The 18,136-nt window shown below is 42.4% G+C and overlaps 1 protein-coding gene across 3 annotated transcripts in view; it reads left to right on the plus strand.

The window, feature by feature from the left end:
* Window positions 1–16,174, plus strand: part of celsr2 (cadherin, EGF LAG seven-pass G-type receptor 2) — a 58,924-nt gene extending 42,750 nt beyond the window's left edge. The window contains exons 10-34 of one of the 3 annotated variants that reach the window (XM_035631140.2): window positions 672–851; window positions 945–1,058; window positions 1,766–1,922; window positions 2,252–2,393; window positions 2,516–2,636; window positions 3,046–3,229; window positions 3,381–3,482; window positions 4,551–4,645; window positions 5,188–5,397; window positions 5,613–5,796; window positions 6,366–6,684; window positions 7,290–7,457; window positions 7,569–7,692; window positions 7,792–7,992; window positions 8,086–8,260; window positions 8,554–8,666; window positions 8,787–8,869; window positions 9,704–9,830; window positions 9,919–10,029; window positions 10,797–10,927; window positions 11,014–11,099; window positions 11,180–11,344; window positions 12,159–12,359; window positions 12,484–12,706; window positions 14,028–16,174. In XM_035631140.2, coding sequence (XP_035487033.1) covers window positions 672–851; window positions 945–1,058; window positions 1,766–1,922; window positions 2,252–2,393; window positions 2,516–2,636; window positions 3,046–3,229; window positions 3,381–3,482; window positions 4,551–4,645; window positions 5,188–5,397; window positions 5,613–5,796; window positions 6,366–6,684; window positions 7,290–7,457; window positions 7,569–7,692; window positions 7,792–7,992; window positions 8,086–8,260; window positions 8,554–8,666; window positions 8,787–8,869; window positions 9,704–9,830; window positions 9,919–10,029; window positions 10,797–10,927; window positions 11,014–11,099; window positions 11,180–11,344; window positions 12,159–12,359; window positions 12,484–12,706; window positions 14,028–14,052 — 3,741 coding nt within the window. In that variant the 3' untranslated portion in view covers window positions 14,053–16,174. The remainder of the gene's footprint in view (window positions 1–671; window positions 852–944; window positions 1,059–1,765; window positions 1,923–2,251; window positions 2,394–2,515; window positions 2,637–3,045; window positions 3,230–3,380; window positions 3,483–4,550; window positions 4,646–5,187; window positions 5,398–5,612; window positions 5,797–6,365; window positions 6,685–7,289; window positions 7,458–7,568; window positions 7,693–7,791; window positions 7,993–8,085; window positions 8,261–8,553; window positions 8,667–8,786; window positions 8,870–9,703; window positions 9,831–9,918; window positions 10,030–10,796; window positions 10,928–11,013; window positions 11,100–11,179; window positions 11,345–12,158; window positions 12,360–12,483; window positions 12,707–14,027) is intronic. The other 2 variants (XM_035631141.2, XM_035631142.2) reach the window with 2 other exon arrangements.
* Window positions 16,175–18,136: the final 1,962 nt, after the last annotated feature.

Raw genomic sequence — 18,136 nt, forward strand, 5'->3', positions numbered from 1 at the left:
AATTTTACAAATGCTGAAAATGTTGCAATACACAGCAATGTGAATATATCCTGAATGGATTAAGAACATATTACCATCAGGACACTTTAATCAGAGAAACACTGGAGAAAAGAGGATTTTTATGGTTTTGGGGTTCACTTGATCTTATCAATAAAAGAGCAATGTTAGCATTCACATTCAGTAAAAGTGCCGACACATTTCTTCAAGGCGCAGTCAAAGCGTAACTGACTGTATGATCCTCTAAGTTCGCAGAGACAGAACAGTTTAGGAATGTGGCTCCACCTGGTGGCCGCCTGAGTCGCAGCAACTGAGGACATTAAGACGAAATGAGCCAAATGATCAAACACATGGTCTCAATCGGAGGAGTTGACATATTTTTCAGCTCTGTGCTCGACTTCCGCTCGAGCCCGTCTGGACTGACGTCTCTTTGATGTTACACAACTATCCGATCCTAATTCCAGCTGATCAAACTTATGATGTGCAGCAATCCACGGTTTGAACTATGACTGTAGAGTGTGACTCTCTGTTTCTATTCATGTTGTGATGCACTGCTGATTCTCTTGGTCCTCTCTCTTTTTCTGCCCTGTCCTCCTCTGTTATTGAACATCGGGTCAATCTCCCTCCTGCGGTTTCCTCCCTTTTTTCTCGGCGCCCTCTCCCGGCCGATGCAGCTGCGCGGCGGGAGCGTGCTGATGGGGCTGCACAGAGGCGAAGACTCGACGCTCTCCCGCATGGAGGAGGTGCTGGTGAACGACGGAGACTGGCATCAACTGCAGCTGGATATCAGCAGTTTGGGAGGAGAAGCGGGCCGCCACAAAGCCGTGTTGTCTTTAGACCATGGGCTCTACCTGGTGAGTTGCTGTATCTCACTGACACTGAATCGCCCTGAATTCTAATCGCTCTTATCTACCCAGTCTTAAAATCATCCGTTTATACCTTCTCAGGCTAGTATGGAGGTGGACGGGAAGCTGCAGGACTCCAAGCTGAAGGCCGTGAGCATCGGTGGGGTGGCAAGGCATGATGGGAAAATTCAGCATGGCTTCCGGGGCTGTATACAGGTTTGTCCCTTCTGTGGAACCCATTCATATCCACATGAGTGAACATTTCTAAAAGTAGATAATATCCAAAGTATCACAGTGAGCAGCCCCTCAGGTGGATATTGGTTTGCTGTTCACCAGGTCAAAATGATGTCTAGGTTATAAAATTACTGTGTGGTGATAATGTTTCAAGGTAAAGCAGAGCAGAGCAATTACATGTTGAAATATGGTCACTGAAAATCTGCTAAAACAGTGGTACACTGAAAATATAAAGAATGTGTTTGTTTTTTTTATCAAATCCAGATTTAATCCAGGTTTAACACAAATATTTGTATTGAGACTTTGATTTGGACTTGGCCTCATGCTCACTCTGCTTAACTTCTGAAGGTTACGAGGGAGTGCAGGTTACTCTATACAAAACCACTTCAGACTGCTTTTTAAAGAACATCACATCCATCAAATCTACAACATCCAAGTAACAGTTGCAACATGAGATAATTTCCTCTTTCGCTTATTTTGAACATTTCACCTGTCAAAAAGAAAAAACGTATTTGAGATACCTGTGGAAATGTACATATTTATCTGCAGTTTCCAAACAACTTTCATTTAAGAAACGTGGTGCTGCAGATGTTTTCTCTTGAGATGTGAGGGCTGCTTGCAAAAGCGTTACCATGATGTTTCACTTCCACAGCTCATGCCATGCATGTGTTTGGCTTGTTTTCTTGCAGGGTCTGCGCGTCGGTGGCGCTCTGAGTCTGTCTCAGGCCAGGAAGGTGAACGTGGAGCCGGGCTGCAGCGTTCCCGACCCCTGCAGCTCCGGCCCGTGTCCCGTCAACAGCTACTGCAGCGACGACTGGGACAGCTACTCCTGCACCTGCCTCAACGGTCGGTGTTCGCCGAGAACAATGATCATAAAGCCATGCAGGCATTTCAGCTTACGTGCCTTAAACCAATCTCCTGAATCATTTATTTTGTTGTTATTATTTCAACCTTAAATTGCTCAGTCAAAATGCATAATATGCTATGACACAAAATAGTAAATCGACACCAACAGATCTGTTTCAAAGTAGTTTAAATGTGGGTGTTTCCATAAATGTAACACATTGATTTCTGTTGTCCTTTTATGCATAATCCTTTCCTCTAATCATACCTCATACCACAGTTTACTGGCAATACCCAACTCATTATTCAATGCTTCCCTTTTTTTTCCACAGGCTACTATGGCACCAACTGCACTGACGTATGCTCATTAAACCCGTGTGAACACGAGTCCTCCTGCACCAGGAAGCTGAGCTCCTCCCGTGGTTACACCTGTGACTGCCCCAGCCACTACTTTGGCCATTACTGCGAGAAGAAGTACAGTTTTCCACTTTTTATGTTCAACTGTGTCATTGGTTGTCACGGCTCCTCCTGCGGTGCATGTTTTTTGGACTCTGCAGATGAAAATGAACTAAACGTATAATGTGTTTCGCCCACAGGACTGACCTACCATGTCCGAGAGGTTGGTGGGGTCACAAGACGTGTGGTCCCTGTAACTGTCAGACGGACAAGGGCTTTGACTCCGATTGTAACAAGACCAGCGGAGAGTGTCGCTGTAAGGTGAGTTGAGCTGATCTGCGGCCCACATTCAATGGCTGTGAGAATGCAAGACTTGTTTCCACTTTGTCTTTTTTATGCTTGTAAAGTTTGTTTCTTGCTCTATTCTGTGTTTTACTGCAGCTCCTGCATTTCATTTGTACATTGTATTGTGGGACATTACATCAGCAACAGACTCTGAAAACCAGGGACATTTATTCTGCGCACAGATAAACTAGATGTTGTTGATTGTTCAGTGTGAACACATTAATCCCTGCTCAAAGTCAGGATGTAATATGACACTGAGATGCAGCTCAACAGTCTGACCCTGGAAACGTAGGTGGGAGCATAACTGAGGAAGTCGTCAATGATGTGAATGATGTGTCAAAAATGAACATTAGTCATCGCCTCGTGTCTCCAATCACGTTCCCAGGACAACCACTACCGTCCCGACGGCAGCGACACCTGCCTGCTGTGCGACTGCTACCCGGTGGGCTCTTTCTCTAGGGCGTGCGACCGCGAGAGCGGCCAGTGTCAGTGTAAACCCGGCGTGATCGGACGCCAGTGTGACCGCTGTGACAACCCCTTCGCTGAGGTGTCTCCTAATGGCTGTGAAGGTCAGAATACATCGGATAACTGTCAAGTTACTGAAATACTTAATTTATAATCCTTTATTCTGTCATTATAGCTACAAATATATTAAAATAGGTTTCCATTTTTATCCTCATCATCTCCCTCCGTCTCGTCTGCTTCCTGCTCCTCCCTCAGTAATCTATGACAGCTGCCCTCAGGCCATCGAGGCCGGGATCTGGTGGCCCAGGACTAAGTTCGGTCTCCCTGCAGCAGTTCCCTGTCCCAAAGGAACGATCGGTATGACGGATTTTTAGCAGCTCATCAAATTACCATATAATAATGGCAATATATGAAACTTGCCTCAAGCCGTCTCTGAGTGGGAGTCAGTCCCTCACCCCTCTCTCTCTCTCTGTCTCTCTCTCTCTCTCTCTCTCTGTCTCTCTCTCTCTGTCTCTCTCTCTCTCTCTCTCTCTCTCTCTGTCTCTCTCTCTCTCTCTCTCTCTCTGTCTCTCTCTCTCTCTCTCTCTGTCTCTCTCTCTCTCTCTCTCTCCCTCTCTCTCTCTCTCTCCCTCTCTCTCTCTCTCTCTCTCTCTCTCTCTCTCTCTGTCTCTCTCTCTCTCTCTCTCTGTCTCTCTCTCTCTCTCTCTCTCTCTCTGTCTCTCTCTCTCTCTGTCTCTCTCTCTCTCTCTCTCTGTCTCTCTCTCTCTCTCTCTCTGTCTCTCTCTCTCTGTCTCTCTCTCTGTCTCTCTCTCTCTCTCTCTCTCTCTCTCTCTCTGTCTCTCTCTCTCTCTCTGTCTCTCTCTCTCTCTCTCTCTCTCTCTCTCTCTGTCTCTCTCTCTCTCCCTCTCTCTCTCTCTCTCTCTCTGTCTCTCTCTCTCTCTCTCTCTCTCTCTCTCTCTGTCTCTCTCTGTCTCTCTCTCTCTCTCTCTCTCTCTGTCTCTCTCTCTGTCTCTCTCTCTCTCTCTCTCTCTGTCTCTCTCTCTGTCTCTCTCTCTCTCTGTCTCTCTCTCTCTCTGTCTCTCTCTGTCTCTGTCTCTCTCTCTCTCTCTCTCTCTCTCTCTCTCTCTCTCTCTGTCTCTCTCTCTCTCTCTCTCTCTCTCTCTCTCTCTGTCTCTCTCTCTCTCTGTCTCTCTCTCTCTCTCTGTCTCTCTCTCTCTCTCTCTGTCTCTCTCTCTCTCTCTCTCTGTCTCTCTCTCTCTCTCTGTCTCTCTCTCTCTCTCTGTCTCTCTCTCTCTCTCTCTCTCTCTCTCTGTCTCTTTCTCTCTCTCTCTCTCTCTCCCTCTCTCTCTCTCTCTCTCTCTCTCTCTCTCTCTCTCTCTCTCTCTCTCTCTCTCTCACTCTGTCTCTCTCTCTCCTCCCTCCCAGGCACAGCGGTCCGACACTGTGACGAGCACAAGGGCTGGCTGCCTCCCAATCTCTTCAACTGCACCTCCGTTACCTTCAGCAAGCTGAAAGCCCTGGTGTGTAGCTCCTCTCTCTGTCAGTCTTAAATGTAACCCTGCATTCTCCACGATATCACTGAGGAAGACGTGAAGGTAGTTGTGTTTAAATCATTTCTACAGACATGCTAACAGCTGCGGGAGTCTGCACAGTGGCTCTCCGAGCTTCATCATGTGATGAATGTTCAACACTTTTTAGTTCAGCATGTTGTCATGACAATGTTTCCTGATTAGGTTAAAACACAAAGTAGAACATAGGCTGATGGGAAATATAATTAGTTTTGCAGATATTTAGTCACAAACCAAAGTATTGGACAACCTGAACATTTGATTCATCAAAGTACATGGAAACACATAATTTACACACAAAAGGGGGAAAAAACATTAACCATGAACCACCAAGACGTGTCAGCCTCAGGGTTTGTACAAAGATCTCATGGCAATCTAACAAACAGTTTCAGTTTCATCTGTGGAGCTTCATCACTGGTGAGACTAAGCACATGTTTTAACAAAGAAATGTGTACAGGTTACCCGATGGTTGTATTTTCCTTTTCCTCCTCCAGTCTGAGAAGTTTTCCCGTAATGCCTCGCTCCTGGACTCCGGACATGTTCAGCAGACGGCAGCCATGTTGGCCAACGCCACCGTGCACACAGAGAAATACTACGGCAGCGACGTGAAAGTGGCATATCGGCTCACACAGAGTCTGCTGCAGCACGAGAGCAGCCAGCAGGGCTTCAACCTCACAGCTACACAGGACGTCCACTTCACCGAGGTGAACAACCACACGCTGCCCGTACTGACACGAAATAAAAACGATGCAATGTTTCAGCTCTTGCGGTGAACAGAATTGGTCTGTAAACAGAAGGGCAGTCTTGCCTGGTGGGACGCCACAGCCTCTCATGCTGTATCTGCAGGAAACACATCACACTTCGTTTCACCCTCCACTGTGACATCCTGTCACACTGAACTCTCGCTGTTTTCCGTCAGAATCTGGTCCGTGTGGGCAGCGCCATCCTGTCTCCAGACACTCGGCCGCACTGGGACCTGATCCAGCACTCGGAGGGCGGCACGGCGGCGCTGCTGCGCCACTACGAGGAATACGCAAACACGCTGGCACAGAACATGAGGAAGACCTACCTCAGCCCCTTCACCATCGTCACGCCACACATAGGTAAGCGCTTCATCACAGAATATGATAGGTGACAAGCTGACAACCAAACCTAACGGCAAATATATATTTCTAATGGTGGTTCATAATGTTATGTAATTAGATCCTCTGTAAGTGCAGGTTGAAATTTACAGTTCAGTCATTTGATATGAAGTTTTCCAACATATAACATCCATAATGCAGAAAGACAGTATCTCACAGTCAAACACTGAGAGAAGAAACCATGAATCAATAAATGGCAAATATAAAATACAATATAAATACATGTGGGAGAGGACATTTTCTTAGCACTAAAAGAAAGAACATTGACCTCTTCTCTTTATACAAATTAAAAAATGAGACCAGACTTTGTAGAGATTCCCTTGGGCCGAGAACAAAGCTTGAAGCCCAGATATTTATAGATGCTCCTTTCCAGAAGAATATCATCATGTTGCAGCATTAATAAAGAAAAGGAAGGGTCCCTCCTGCCTCTCCTTTCATGACATGACAACATTTTTTAATGTTTTCTACTCTGGTGCTGTGGTTAAATCACCGTCTCTGTTCTCACTACACCACCGTGTTGTTCTCCTCAGTCATCTCCGTGGACCGCCTGAAAAAGATGAATTTTGCTGGGGCCAAACTCCCGCGGTACCAGTCGCTGAGGGGCCCTCGTCCTGCGGACCAGGAGACGGCCGTCACGCTGCCCGACTCTGTCTTCCAACCACCTGTGGACACCAAGGGCCACAGACACCTGGACGTGTTTCCAGAGTCCTCGCTGAGGAACCGCTCCGCTAACAGGAAGAGACGCCACCCCGATGACAGCCAGCAGGACGCCATCGCCAGTGTGATCATCTTCCACAGCTTGGCCTCGCTGTTACCAGAGAGCTACGACCCTGACAAGAGAAGTCTTCGGTGAGGATTACAATCAAACCTCCAACATTAAACACAAGAGCCTGACTGATTCGGATTCTTGGGGGCCGATGCCGATATTAGGGGGTAAAAAATGTATAATATCAGCTGATATTTATATTTAAAAAAGATTGACAATGAAGTTTTTATCAAACCCCATGACAAAGACAGTATAATTGATCCCTGATATTTTACAGTTTAACCATTATATTGTTTAATATTTTATTTAAAAAAAACAGTAAAAACAAATACTAAATGATGAATTGGTCGGCATTTATTAAACACTGTCACTAGACAAGCAGAGTGTTTTAAGTTTGTCACGCCTTTTTTTCCATCCTTGAATTTGTTGGACAGGTTGTACTACAGTAACGTGGTATATGTCTTAACCACTCGACCGCCATGAGGCCACAAGCATTTTAATTGACTGCACAAATGTTCCTTCACAAACCCCCACAGCGTCTAAAAGAAAATACTTTAAATTATTTTCTAATTTATTTATTTATTGAGACATTGAGACAATTGTCAGCTCTGGGTTGGGGGGGGGGGGGGAGTTGTTGTTTTTTTGGAACATTGGTGAGTCTTTAACCTTAGCCAAATGTTTGCCTCAGTGTTCCAAAGCGTCCGGTCATCAACACACCGGTGGTGAGTATCACGGTGCACGACAATGACGAGCTGCTGCAGCACGCGCTGGACAAACCCATCACCGTGCAGTTCCGCCTGGTGGCCACCGAGGAGCGCTCCAAGCCCATCTGTGTCTTCTGGAACCACACCATACTGTGAGCACAACAACAAACACACACACACACACACAGTTGATGGTGAAACTAGAAACTGGATGTCGTTTTGTTACACTCACATCGTCGTCTGGTCTTTGTGTTTTATATCAGCGCCGGTAACGGCGGCTGGTCGGCGAAGGGCTGCGAGGTGGTTTTCAGAAACAGCACCCACATCAGCTGTCAGTGTTATCACATGACCAGCTTCGCTGTGCTCATGGACGTCTCCAGGAGGGAAGTGAGTGATACCGAACCCGTTAGTTTCGCATGATCCATTTTTTTTCTCCCCTAACTTCGATGAACTCAACCTTTTTCTCTCCTAATCGTGACATTCCAGAACGGAGAGATCCTCCCGATCAAAATCCTCACGTGGGCCACGGTGGGCGTGACGCTGGGATTCCTCCTCCTCACCACCGTCTTCCTCCTCTCTCTGAGAGCCATGCAGTGCAACAAGACGAGCATAATCAACAATGGAACCACTGCGCTCTTCTTCTCCGAGCTCATCTTCATCCTGGGCATCAACCAGGCCGACAACCTGGTAACCAGTTTCTCCCCCTCCTCATTCTCTCACTGTGCACACGCTGCATTGTTGATGTGTTAATATTCCCTCCCCGTCGCCTTCTCCCTGTAGTTTTTGTGCACAGTCATCGCCATCCTGCTCCACTTCTTCTACCTGTGCACCTTCTCCTGGCTCTTCCTGGAGGGGCTGCACGTCTACCGCATGATCAGCGAAGTGCGAGACATCAACTATGGGCCCATGAGATTTTACTACCTAATTGGCTGGGGAGTGCCTGCCTTCATCACAGGTCTGAACTCTTTTCACCGCTTAAAAACACAACACCACAGTAAATAGTATCTTAAACCTCTTAACGCTGCAGGCTTCACATTCGTACAGTCTGATGTAACTGTTCTGCCATTAAATTTACATTTTTCTGACAGTTACATAACTCTGACAGTAAGGTTTTGGTTGACGCTGTCAAGCTTTAATTCAATTAAATGTTTCTGCATCGTGGTTGTAGTAAACACTGGAAAATTGACTCACAAATTGGTTGATGAAGAGTTTGGTGCTGCCCTCGGCCTCTCTGTGTTTTGTCTCCAGGTCTGGCGGTGGGACTGGACCCTGAAGGCTACGGGAACCCAGACTTCTGTTGGTTGTCTATGTACGACACCCTCATCTGGAGCTTTGCTGGGCCCATCGCCATGGTGGTGTCGGTGAGTCGCTGCACCCACACCCATGATCCTTATACTGTCGGCATATGTTTAAAAATATTCACTTACACAAACTCCTGCTGTGTTTGTTAGTTGTAACGCAGTTTGACCTTTTATCCACAGATGAACATCTTCCTGTACATCCTGTCGTCCAGAGCCTCCTGCTCTCGTGGACACCACAGCATCGAAAAGAAAGAGCCTCGCGTGTGAGTGTCCCGACATCTGAAGCAACAATAAACACCAACATCTGTTAGCAAGCTGCTTGATTCAGTCTGTCGTTGTGCAGAGCTGCTGCTATTCAGACGGGGAAAACATTTTGCTCAGTATTATCCCATTGTCATTTAACAAAATAAATATGCAGTTACTGTAAATGTTGTTTTTTTCTCATTATAAATGTTCAGACTTTTGTATAGATAAATTTATGGATGATGGAATTGATGGAATTCTCATCAGCCTTTAACAACAGCGGCATATACAGTTGACGTATAGCAGCCAAGAGACAAAATGACTACAGGTGTGAATAAGAATTAAAAAAATAGAACAAGAATAATATAAAACGTAATCAATTATAATAGAAGTATGAAGAACAATTAGACACAAACGTACCACTGTCCAACTAAGAGACTAAGGGACCAGAGATGCTGTATCCATCCTTAAAGCGGATGATGAACCGCGTGTGACCTGTGTAGAGTTGTGGTGCAATTTTTTTTTTTTAAATAGCAGCTAATATAGTAAAGCAAATTGATTTGTGAGCATTTTGTTGAAGACTGCTGTCCGGCAATTATTAATATTAGCAGGAGAGGAGAAGTACATTTGACAGCAACATCCTGATTATTTCAAATTCTGGACTTTGTTCCTTTTACCAGTTTTGTCCTGTTGATGTGTCCTCAACTTTATGATCACAACTCCTCGTGGAACAAACATTGTGCTGCTGTTTCCCTGTCTAATTTCACTGAACTCCTGACGTCGACCTCCTTCCACTTCCCTCGCCCCAGTCAATGAATGCCTGTGTTCTCTCTCACGTGATTCATGATGTGCAGCTCGGGCCTGAAGACCGCAGGTGGCGTCCTCCTCCTGGTTTCTGTCACGTGTTTCCTGGCGCTCCTGTCCGTCAACAGCGACATCATCATCTTCCACTACCTGTTCGCTGGGTTCAACTGTGTGCAGGTGAGTCCTCCAGTTCCCCCTGAAACAGTTTGAAGGGCTTGTTGTCTTTTGTCCTGACCACCTTCTCTCGTCTGTTGTCCACCTCCAGGGTCCCTTTGTTTTCTTCTTCCGCATCGTCTTCAATAAGGAAGCGAGGAATGCAATGAAATACTGCTGCAGCCGCAAGCGGCCGGATCATATGATCAAATCTAAGTCCTCTGTGAGTGTGCTGCTGCATATTCTGAGAAAACACTCTGTTCAGACTGACACCCCTGGGATGTAGAGCTCAGCTTGGTCACATGTCAGGAACTTCCCTGAAAACACTGACGCTACTGTGAAAGGGAATCACACACACCACATATAAAGTGATCTCACACCAGCCAGTTAAGGTTTTTATATTTTATATAATGACAGGCATTCTCCAGAACCTTCAATTGTCAGCAGTTAACTCTCTGCATGAGCATTCTATCGTTTATTTACATCGTTATATAACAGTTTCGAATGTGTCAAACTATATTCACCACATGAACGGAATGTTAATAAAGTCCCCAAAAAGACTAAAACCAACAATGAATTGATCCTACTAAAGAGTTTGCATGTGTAACCAAAGCCAGATGAATCTCATTCCTCCATTTTGGTCCTGAAACTGTAAACTAAAAACTAAAAACCAAAAAAAACCAATCAGAATGTATTCGAGAAATACATTGTTGGTTTGAAGTAGAAAAAGAACAATTATAATGAATATAATAATAATAATATTATTATTAAACGTTATGTGTATGGCACATTTCAAAAGAAGCATTAAAATACATGGACTCAATAAAATCAAGCAATTAAAATACAAAGAATACATAAATAGCAATAAAAAAAAATCACTGTTTATATGGTCTGTTGTATGGCCTTGTAATATCTAAGTTAATCCTGTATAGAAGTTGTTGGTCTGTTTTTATTCTTAAAACCTTCCTGTCCACATCACTGTATCTTCAGGGCTACAAATGCAACACCAACTACATGGACGGGCGGTTGTACCACCTTCCCTTCGGAGACTCCAGCGTGTCTCTGAACGGCACCATGCAGAGCGGCAAGAGTCAGCAGAGCTACGTCCCGTTTGTGCTCCGGTAAGGAAATGATATTCAAAAATAAATGTGCCGCATCACCCACAAGGGTGACAGGAGCAGCTGTGGACTGATTTCTGTATTTTCAGGGACGATGGGTTGAATAACAGTCAGGCGCACATCCCCCTGAACGACCACGGGTCACTCTTCCACGAAACTAAAGAGCACTTGGATGGTACTTTTCTCCTTCGTCATCTCAGATTCACTGCATCGAAAGGTGTCCCCGGACTCATTTTTCACTCTCTCTCTGTGTAGATCGCGACAGCGACTCGGACAGCGACCTGTCTCTAGAGGATGATCAGAGTGGTTCCTATGCCTCAACTCACTCCTCTGACAGCGAGGACGAGGAGGGTCCCCTCCCCCCCGATGAGTGCTGGGAAAACCTGGCGTCCAACGTGGCCAAGAGGCCTCAGCAACACGGTACAGGAGCTCATCTACTAGCCCCAGTTTGTGCCGCTCACATATTCATGGGATTTCTTAAAAAAAAAACATTGACCTTTGGGGGGGGAAAATCCAGAATCTTGAAATGTTGATATTTGAGTTTTGTCTGGATCCTTCCGCTGTTGCTCCTCTTGAGGTGCCTTCTGTTTCGTAGGATTGCACAGGGAGAGAGTTTCCGCAAAAATCTTCTGGAAGGAAAAAAAATTCCATTCTCTGGGCAATAAAAAAATCTTCTCCAAGCTTCTAACGGCCTTTTCAGGGTCCAGATTACCGGAAAAATAATAAATGTGGTATAATAAAATGTTATTATAATTTATTTTGGTGTGTATCGATGAATTTAATTTGCTGTTTTGTTTATCATTTTGCTTTTGTTTTGTGAAAAAAGAAAGCTTCTGTTTCCAGCAACCCGTTGCAACTTGAAAAATGGAGGATGCAATATTTATCATTTAGATGTTTAGGTGTCTCTGATGACCTTGGAAAATTATGAATAACAGTGGTAAATAAATGAGAGCTTTTCATAACTCAGGAATAATATTAAATCGATGGAGCTGTAAAGCAAAGCCCACCAGTGTTATAGTTGGGTGATTTTAATCCCACATATTCACTAACACACTAATTGAAACTTAGCTCATCTCAAGCATGTCAATAAGTTTAATCCTTAAATTATTAGTGTGTATTACATCATAGTATAAGTATGTAATAGACAGTATAAGTACGGCATTAAACTTACATTTACATATTATTAGTTCTTTTCCAAGGTTTCATCCACTGTTTGTGTTTTTTGGTTTTCCAGACAACGGTTTGAGTAAGATGTACTGGCCTGGAGTAAATGGCGGCGAGCTCACAAGTGCAGACAGACTGAAGACAGAAACTCCGGCCAATCCTGAGCCGAGCTTCGGCGGCGAAACCCGGGCTTTATCGGACGACCGGACACAGGAGGCCATGACGCAGCTTCTCCCCAGTCTGCCCAACCACATCACCCACCCTCACAAAGGTCAAGTTCAGCCCAACACAGTCCCCCCATATTTCATATTTATTCGATTTTAAATAAATGGGAAAATCACCATTTTAAAACTTAATTTTCTGTTTCACATCTTGTTTTTTTTGATCCAATGCAGGGATCCTAAAGAAGAAGCAGCTTTCTCCGATCATAGAGAGGAACAGTGTCCATCGCGTCCACAATGAACTGTGTGGAAAGGCCCCGGGCACTGCGTCCCCACAGGGGTCCGCCTCCAGTGACAGTCGAGCCAGCCTGTCTAAACCCAGCATACCTGATCAGCTGAACGGCGTGGCCATGTGCATCAAGGCGGGGACGGTGGACGGAGACTCATCAGGATCAGAGTGAGTACTAATACGCAAAGATAAGAATGCATATTGTTATACTAGTAGAAAAGAAATTCCATCAATCAACCAAGTGTTGTTTTTGTGCAGAGCTGAACTCACTGTCAGTGTCATGTGTCCAGTGTTGTTACTCCGTGTTTCGTTCAACTGTCTGCGTCAAACTACGACTTGTGCCGCCGTCCGCAGTGATCGTTGTTTCCATTGTTTGTAGTCGCTCTCATTTCCAACTTATTCATTTTAACATTTAACGTTAAAATGAAGACAGCAGCGGTCCTGCTTTTAACCCACGTGGTAACATCCTGAACCGTGTGGTTACGACAACAGCTCCTTGTCAAAGGAACAGTTAAGGATAATCTTTGTCTCTCTATTCTTTTCTCAGTGCTCATGGTGCACATAGACATTTTATTTCTACAGTCTTTCTAGTGGACTTGCAGCTTCAGTTTGCGCTGAAAATGTACTTTAGATTTGTCTGACATTACCTTTGCTTTGAAAGGAAGACCGCTAAGTAAAGCAGCAAAAGCAAACATGATGCCAAGGCAAAAAAAAGTAACTTGTTTTATGCATGAAAAGGTTTTTGGGAAGATTATTTCCAACATCAATGAATCACAAATTTTGAAAAGTTGCAGATTGATTTTTCTCCTGACTGATGAATCGACTAAAAGTTGATGCTTTCCAAGTTTTTCTACATAACCCATTTTGCATGTGACAGAAGAAGCTAGAGTTAGCAAAAATTAAACACAACATGCATGTCCAACATGAAGAGACTGATGGCTCACCATAAAATTAGCTAAGCTAGTCTATACATAATCAAATGAGTTGAATATAAAGTAGCGACACGTTTTCTGGATACACAGAGACAAAGGAGAACAGATCGTCAGCATGTCCTCCGATAGAGACATTAACACATTGTATGTCTCTCAAAGACAAATCAAATCCACTGTAAAACACCTAATTCTTCAAATACAGCAGAAAAAAACTAATCGTAGTTAACTAATCAATCTTCTTTGCCTCTTTTCTCTTTCTGAAAATCATAGATTTTTATTCTTTAATTTTATTCCATGAAGCTCTGATCCTCATTCAAAAACAATCAGGATCACTGTCTTCAGATAAGTGCATCATTACAGCGCGTGTGTACGTGTGCGCGTGTGTGTGTGTGTGTGTGCGCGCGTGTGTTAGTTCCATTGCCTCACATGTTTCTTTTTTTCTTTTTGTGTTCTTTCTTGTTTTGTGCTTCATTCATTTCCAACACATTCCTCTCCATCCATCCTGAACTCACCCTCCGCCTCCTCATCTTCCTCCATGCACCGCCCTGTTTTCCCAGCAGCCACTGCAACACCTCCATGTGACCACGTTGACGGAGGGGTGTGTCTTTGCAGGTCATAGAGCCTCCTTCCTCAACTCTGACTGCAAACAGGGAGCACCAGACTCCGTATGTGGAAGATGTGAAGTTCCCCCTCGTCATCATGATCCGCTGAAAGAGTGTGTGTGTGTGTGTGTGTGGGTCGTGTACTGTGTGTGTGTGTGTGTGTGTGTGTGTGTGTGTGTGTGTGTGTGTGTGTGTGTGTGTGTGTGTGTGTGTGTGTGTGTGTGTGTGTGTGTGTGTGTGTGTGTGTGTGTGTGTGTTCAGACGTGTGCCAAACCTCAGTAGTCACTGCACTGGCCGGGGCTCACGCACACTGACACGAGTCTCACTCTCCCTTTAAAGAAATCATTTTGTTTACATACTTGAAGCAATGCACTTTTTTTATTTACTGCCCAGATTTGTTGGCAGTTTACTTTTTTCTTTCTTTTTTTTGTAGTGTTCTTTTGTTCCAGGATATATATTTTGTTTTGACGACTGTGGAACAATAAAGAAGTCATGTTTTTTTGGGGTGGGTCATTTAGTTGTAGACTTGAAAACATTCAGGGACATTCCTTTTTTTTTTTCATGCATAGCTACTTTGCCTTTCTGGTTTGCCTGTTTGCGTTACTATTGGAGCTGTTGGTGTTTGTGCCAGTCTGAGGTTTGAGACGTTCAGACTCAGGTTGTTGAGTTATTTCACATGCCTGGAGTGTCTAAGAGGCTCCGGACAGTCGCGTGCAGGCCGTTCACAGACTCTACCAATCGCTGCACCTGCCTGTTCAAGGATGCGCCGTATAAGCTACTTCTCATTAACGGATGACGTTTCGAGAGGCACCAGCTGAAGAGACTGCTCAGCCCTCGAGGAGACAGACCTGCATGTGTACAATTGAAAAGGACTTATGAAGCATCTTTTTTTTTTTTTGTAAATCACAGAGAGCAAATTTTTTTATTGACATCAAAGGCTCTCGCATTTTTCATCTTTTTGTCTGAGGGATGAACGCATTCATGCTAGTTCACTGACTAAACAGCTGTATTTTATAGATTAGCTACAGAGCTTTGTCTTTTGTAAAATAATGAACGTTCAAAATTGTGCTGTAATACTATTTGAGATGTAATCAATTTTTACTGTACAGAGTGGCCTGTAAATATGGAGGAACATAAATGTCACAGAAATAGTAATAAAGCATTTCATTAATTAATTTAATTTTACAATAAAAGGGCATTAATCATTTATTAATCTATAAGTAAGTAGACTAAATTATGAAGTAGTTCATTATTTATGTTTTAATGGGCAATTAAAAGAGGAATTAAAAAAAGAATTTACAAATGAATTATTATTTTATCTAATCTAATAAACAGTTCAGATTACAAAGAGATTTAAAAAACAATGTAACAATCAAGAAGAACATCATTTTAAATATATTGAGTATTTCATGCATAAATAATACAACTTGAAAATGTATTTACGGGCCGGTTTAAAAAGAGAAATACACAACACATTGAATTAAGAAGACAGATTCTTAACTTGTTTCCGTGTTTTAAACAACAATTTATTTACAAATTATTTAATGTAGTTTTAAATGATGTACTCATTGACTGTTTTTATGTTATTTTTTAAAGATGTAGTTAATTTAAAATATTTTGATGGATTCATATTTGATTTCTAATATTTTGTTATTTAATCTTTAATACCCATTAAAAAACTATGAATTACTCGATTTAGTCTATTTATTCATATATGAATGAATTTATTTGTACACTATTTATTAATTAATATTTTTAATGTATGATTATTAGTAATTAATTAATGAGCTGCTGTATTCCTGTCCTTTGACATTTGTGGTCCTCCATATGTAAATGAATCAAGAACATATCTTTAAATGTAAGTAAATGTGTAAACTTCCTTCAACCACCAGACCCTGTTTTTAGGAATTACTCTGTTATATCCAGTCAAATAAATGTGATGCCATTTTTTTTACCAACCATATGAATTAAATGTATGAATTTCATGCCATAAGAATCAACATCACCAGGTCAATCATTCTTATCAACTCTGGTATCCCAACAGAGAATGGTCTCTTTTAGTCTGCCGCTCCTGTTTTTACTGATTAAACTGTTTTCTACCATTTCCATCTTACCTCAAATTTTTATCAGCCAAGTAAAATAATATCCCTTTTTTAATTACGCCGGGGTTATTTCTGTGAAGTATTTCACATTAGAGCTCTGATATCAAGTGGAATAAGTTGCTCGAGAAGGGACAAGATTACAAACTTTTCTTGTAAAAAACACAGTTACTGTCAACATAAATTCATTATACTTTATTCTGTTGACTTGTTACTGATCCTCCAAAGCAAACGCTCAACATTTTGGGAAGCCGATTTATTTACTTACACCCATGAAGAGTGTGATCGACACCACTCTCATGTAAAGTGTAAAGCTAACACCAGCAGCCTCTTAGCTCGGCTTGACACAAAGAAAGGAGACAGGAAATTCTCCTTCAACTCAAAAGCTCAATAACTAATATGTTGTGTCTTGTTTGTTGAATCAGTGCAGAACATTAAAGGGACAGTTTTGGTTTGACACGGGCTGATGTGCACTGTAAAACATCAACAACAATTAACTAGTTTTCATTTTAGGTTAATTCAACATAATTTATAGTTTTTATTTTCAGACCCCTTCAGAACTTATAAATATAAGTTGTTCTAACTTGAGGTCTTTAGAATTGTAACAATGATTTAAATGAATTAACTCATTACATTTAGTCGCAATTTTATCCTGTTTGACGTTGTTTAAAATGTTGTCATAATTAGCCTATGAACTCTTAGGTGTGAGGTCAGACCACCAAACTCGAATCAATTCCTCCTTGAGTCTGAATGAACGTTTATGCCAAATTTGAAGAAATTCCCTTAAGGCTTAACCATAAATTTTACATACATTTTTACATACATATATACATACATATATATGTATGTAAAGTTGTACCCACTTCCCAAACAAAGGAGGTTTAAGGATGTTGTGCACTAATTTTGAACAAACGCTATAAGAGTTTAAATTATTTATTTTTTTCTAATTTTCATTATGTCTGCAGAGAGATTCTGCTCCAAATCCAAGGGCTCATTCAAAGCAAATTAGATGGTTGAAAATGAATTTATAGCAAGAAGAGACGCATGAGACATGTATAACTGAGTCATTCATTTAATCTGTAAGCTGCATGGCAGCAACATAACTGTTTGATGTGAGCAGACATCCTGTGGAAATATGTGGCGGCTCATCTTTAAACTGAGTCACACGGAGCATTTTTAAAATCATCATAAATCTGTCATAAGAAATTGATTTGTAACTTCAATTACAGACAGTTATGATCTTATTCAATTTGTGATTCGCTTGGGTATTTCTTATAAATTACTAGATTTTTTTTTAAAGAAAAACTTACCAAAGAGAAGTAGTTTTCAAGCTCTCAAATTTACTGAAATCGGGAATAAAAACATGGCTCAAAATATCCTGATAGTAGAGTGAGAGTCTGAGCTGATGGCCCAGACATTAAATATCTAAGTAGTTCATTGTGGCTCACATCATTTGCAAAACAAACATTTAAACAATTTTAAGTTGTAATTTTAAAAACAGTGATCAGTGTGCAGTGTTTTAGTGTTTGTAAATAAACCCACAGTAATGAATGATGTGTTTAGCACATGTTCTGGTGGAATATGAGCAGGACATGGCTTGTTCTCCACTGCTGTCAGATGTGTTGGTTCTGTCAGAACACATCTGGAACCTGCTCACATTATTTCAGGATATTATAACTGAGGAGAGGAAAGAGGCATAAAAAAGTCACCAGGTGGTGCTGATGCTTTTTTACCCATGTTCATTAACACCGTCTCCAGTCCGGCATTCTGACAAAGGCCCGTCACCTTATTTATCCCTTTTTGAATTTTGTCAGATTTAGAAAAATACTGCTCCCAAAGCATTAGAACTACTTCATCAACTTCTTAACGGAGCAATCTAAAGATAATTGAGATAATAATAAGTATGTTACAGCACTAGATATTACAGCAGAAAAATAGCTCTTATGCTGTAGTGAGTGACATTTT

This window comes from Scophthalmus maximus, chromosome 6 (assembly GCF_022379125.1).
Source record: "Scophthalmus maximus strain ysfricsl-2021 chromosome 6, ASM2237912v1, whole genome shotgun sequence".
Lineage (NCBI taxonomy): Eukaryota > Metazoa > Chordata > Actinopteri > Pleuronectiformes > Scophthalmidae > Scophthalmus > Scophthalmus maximus.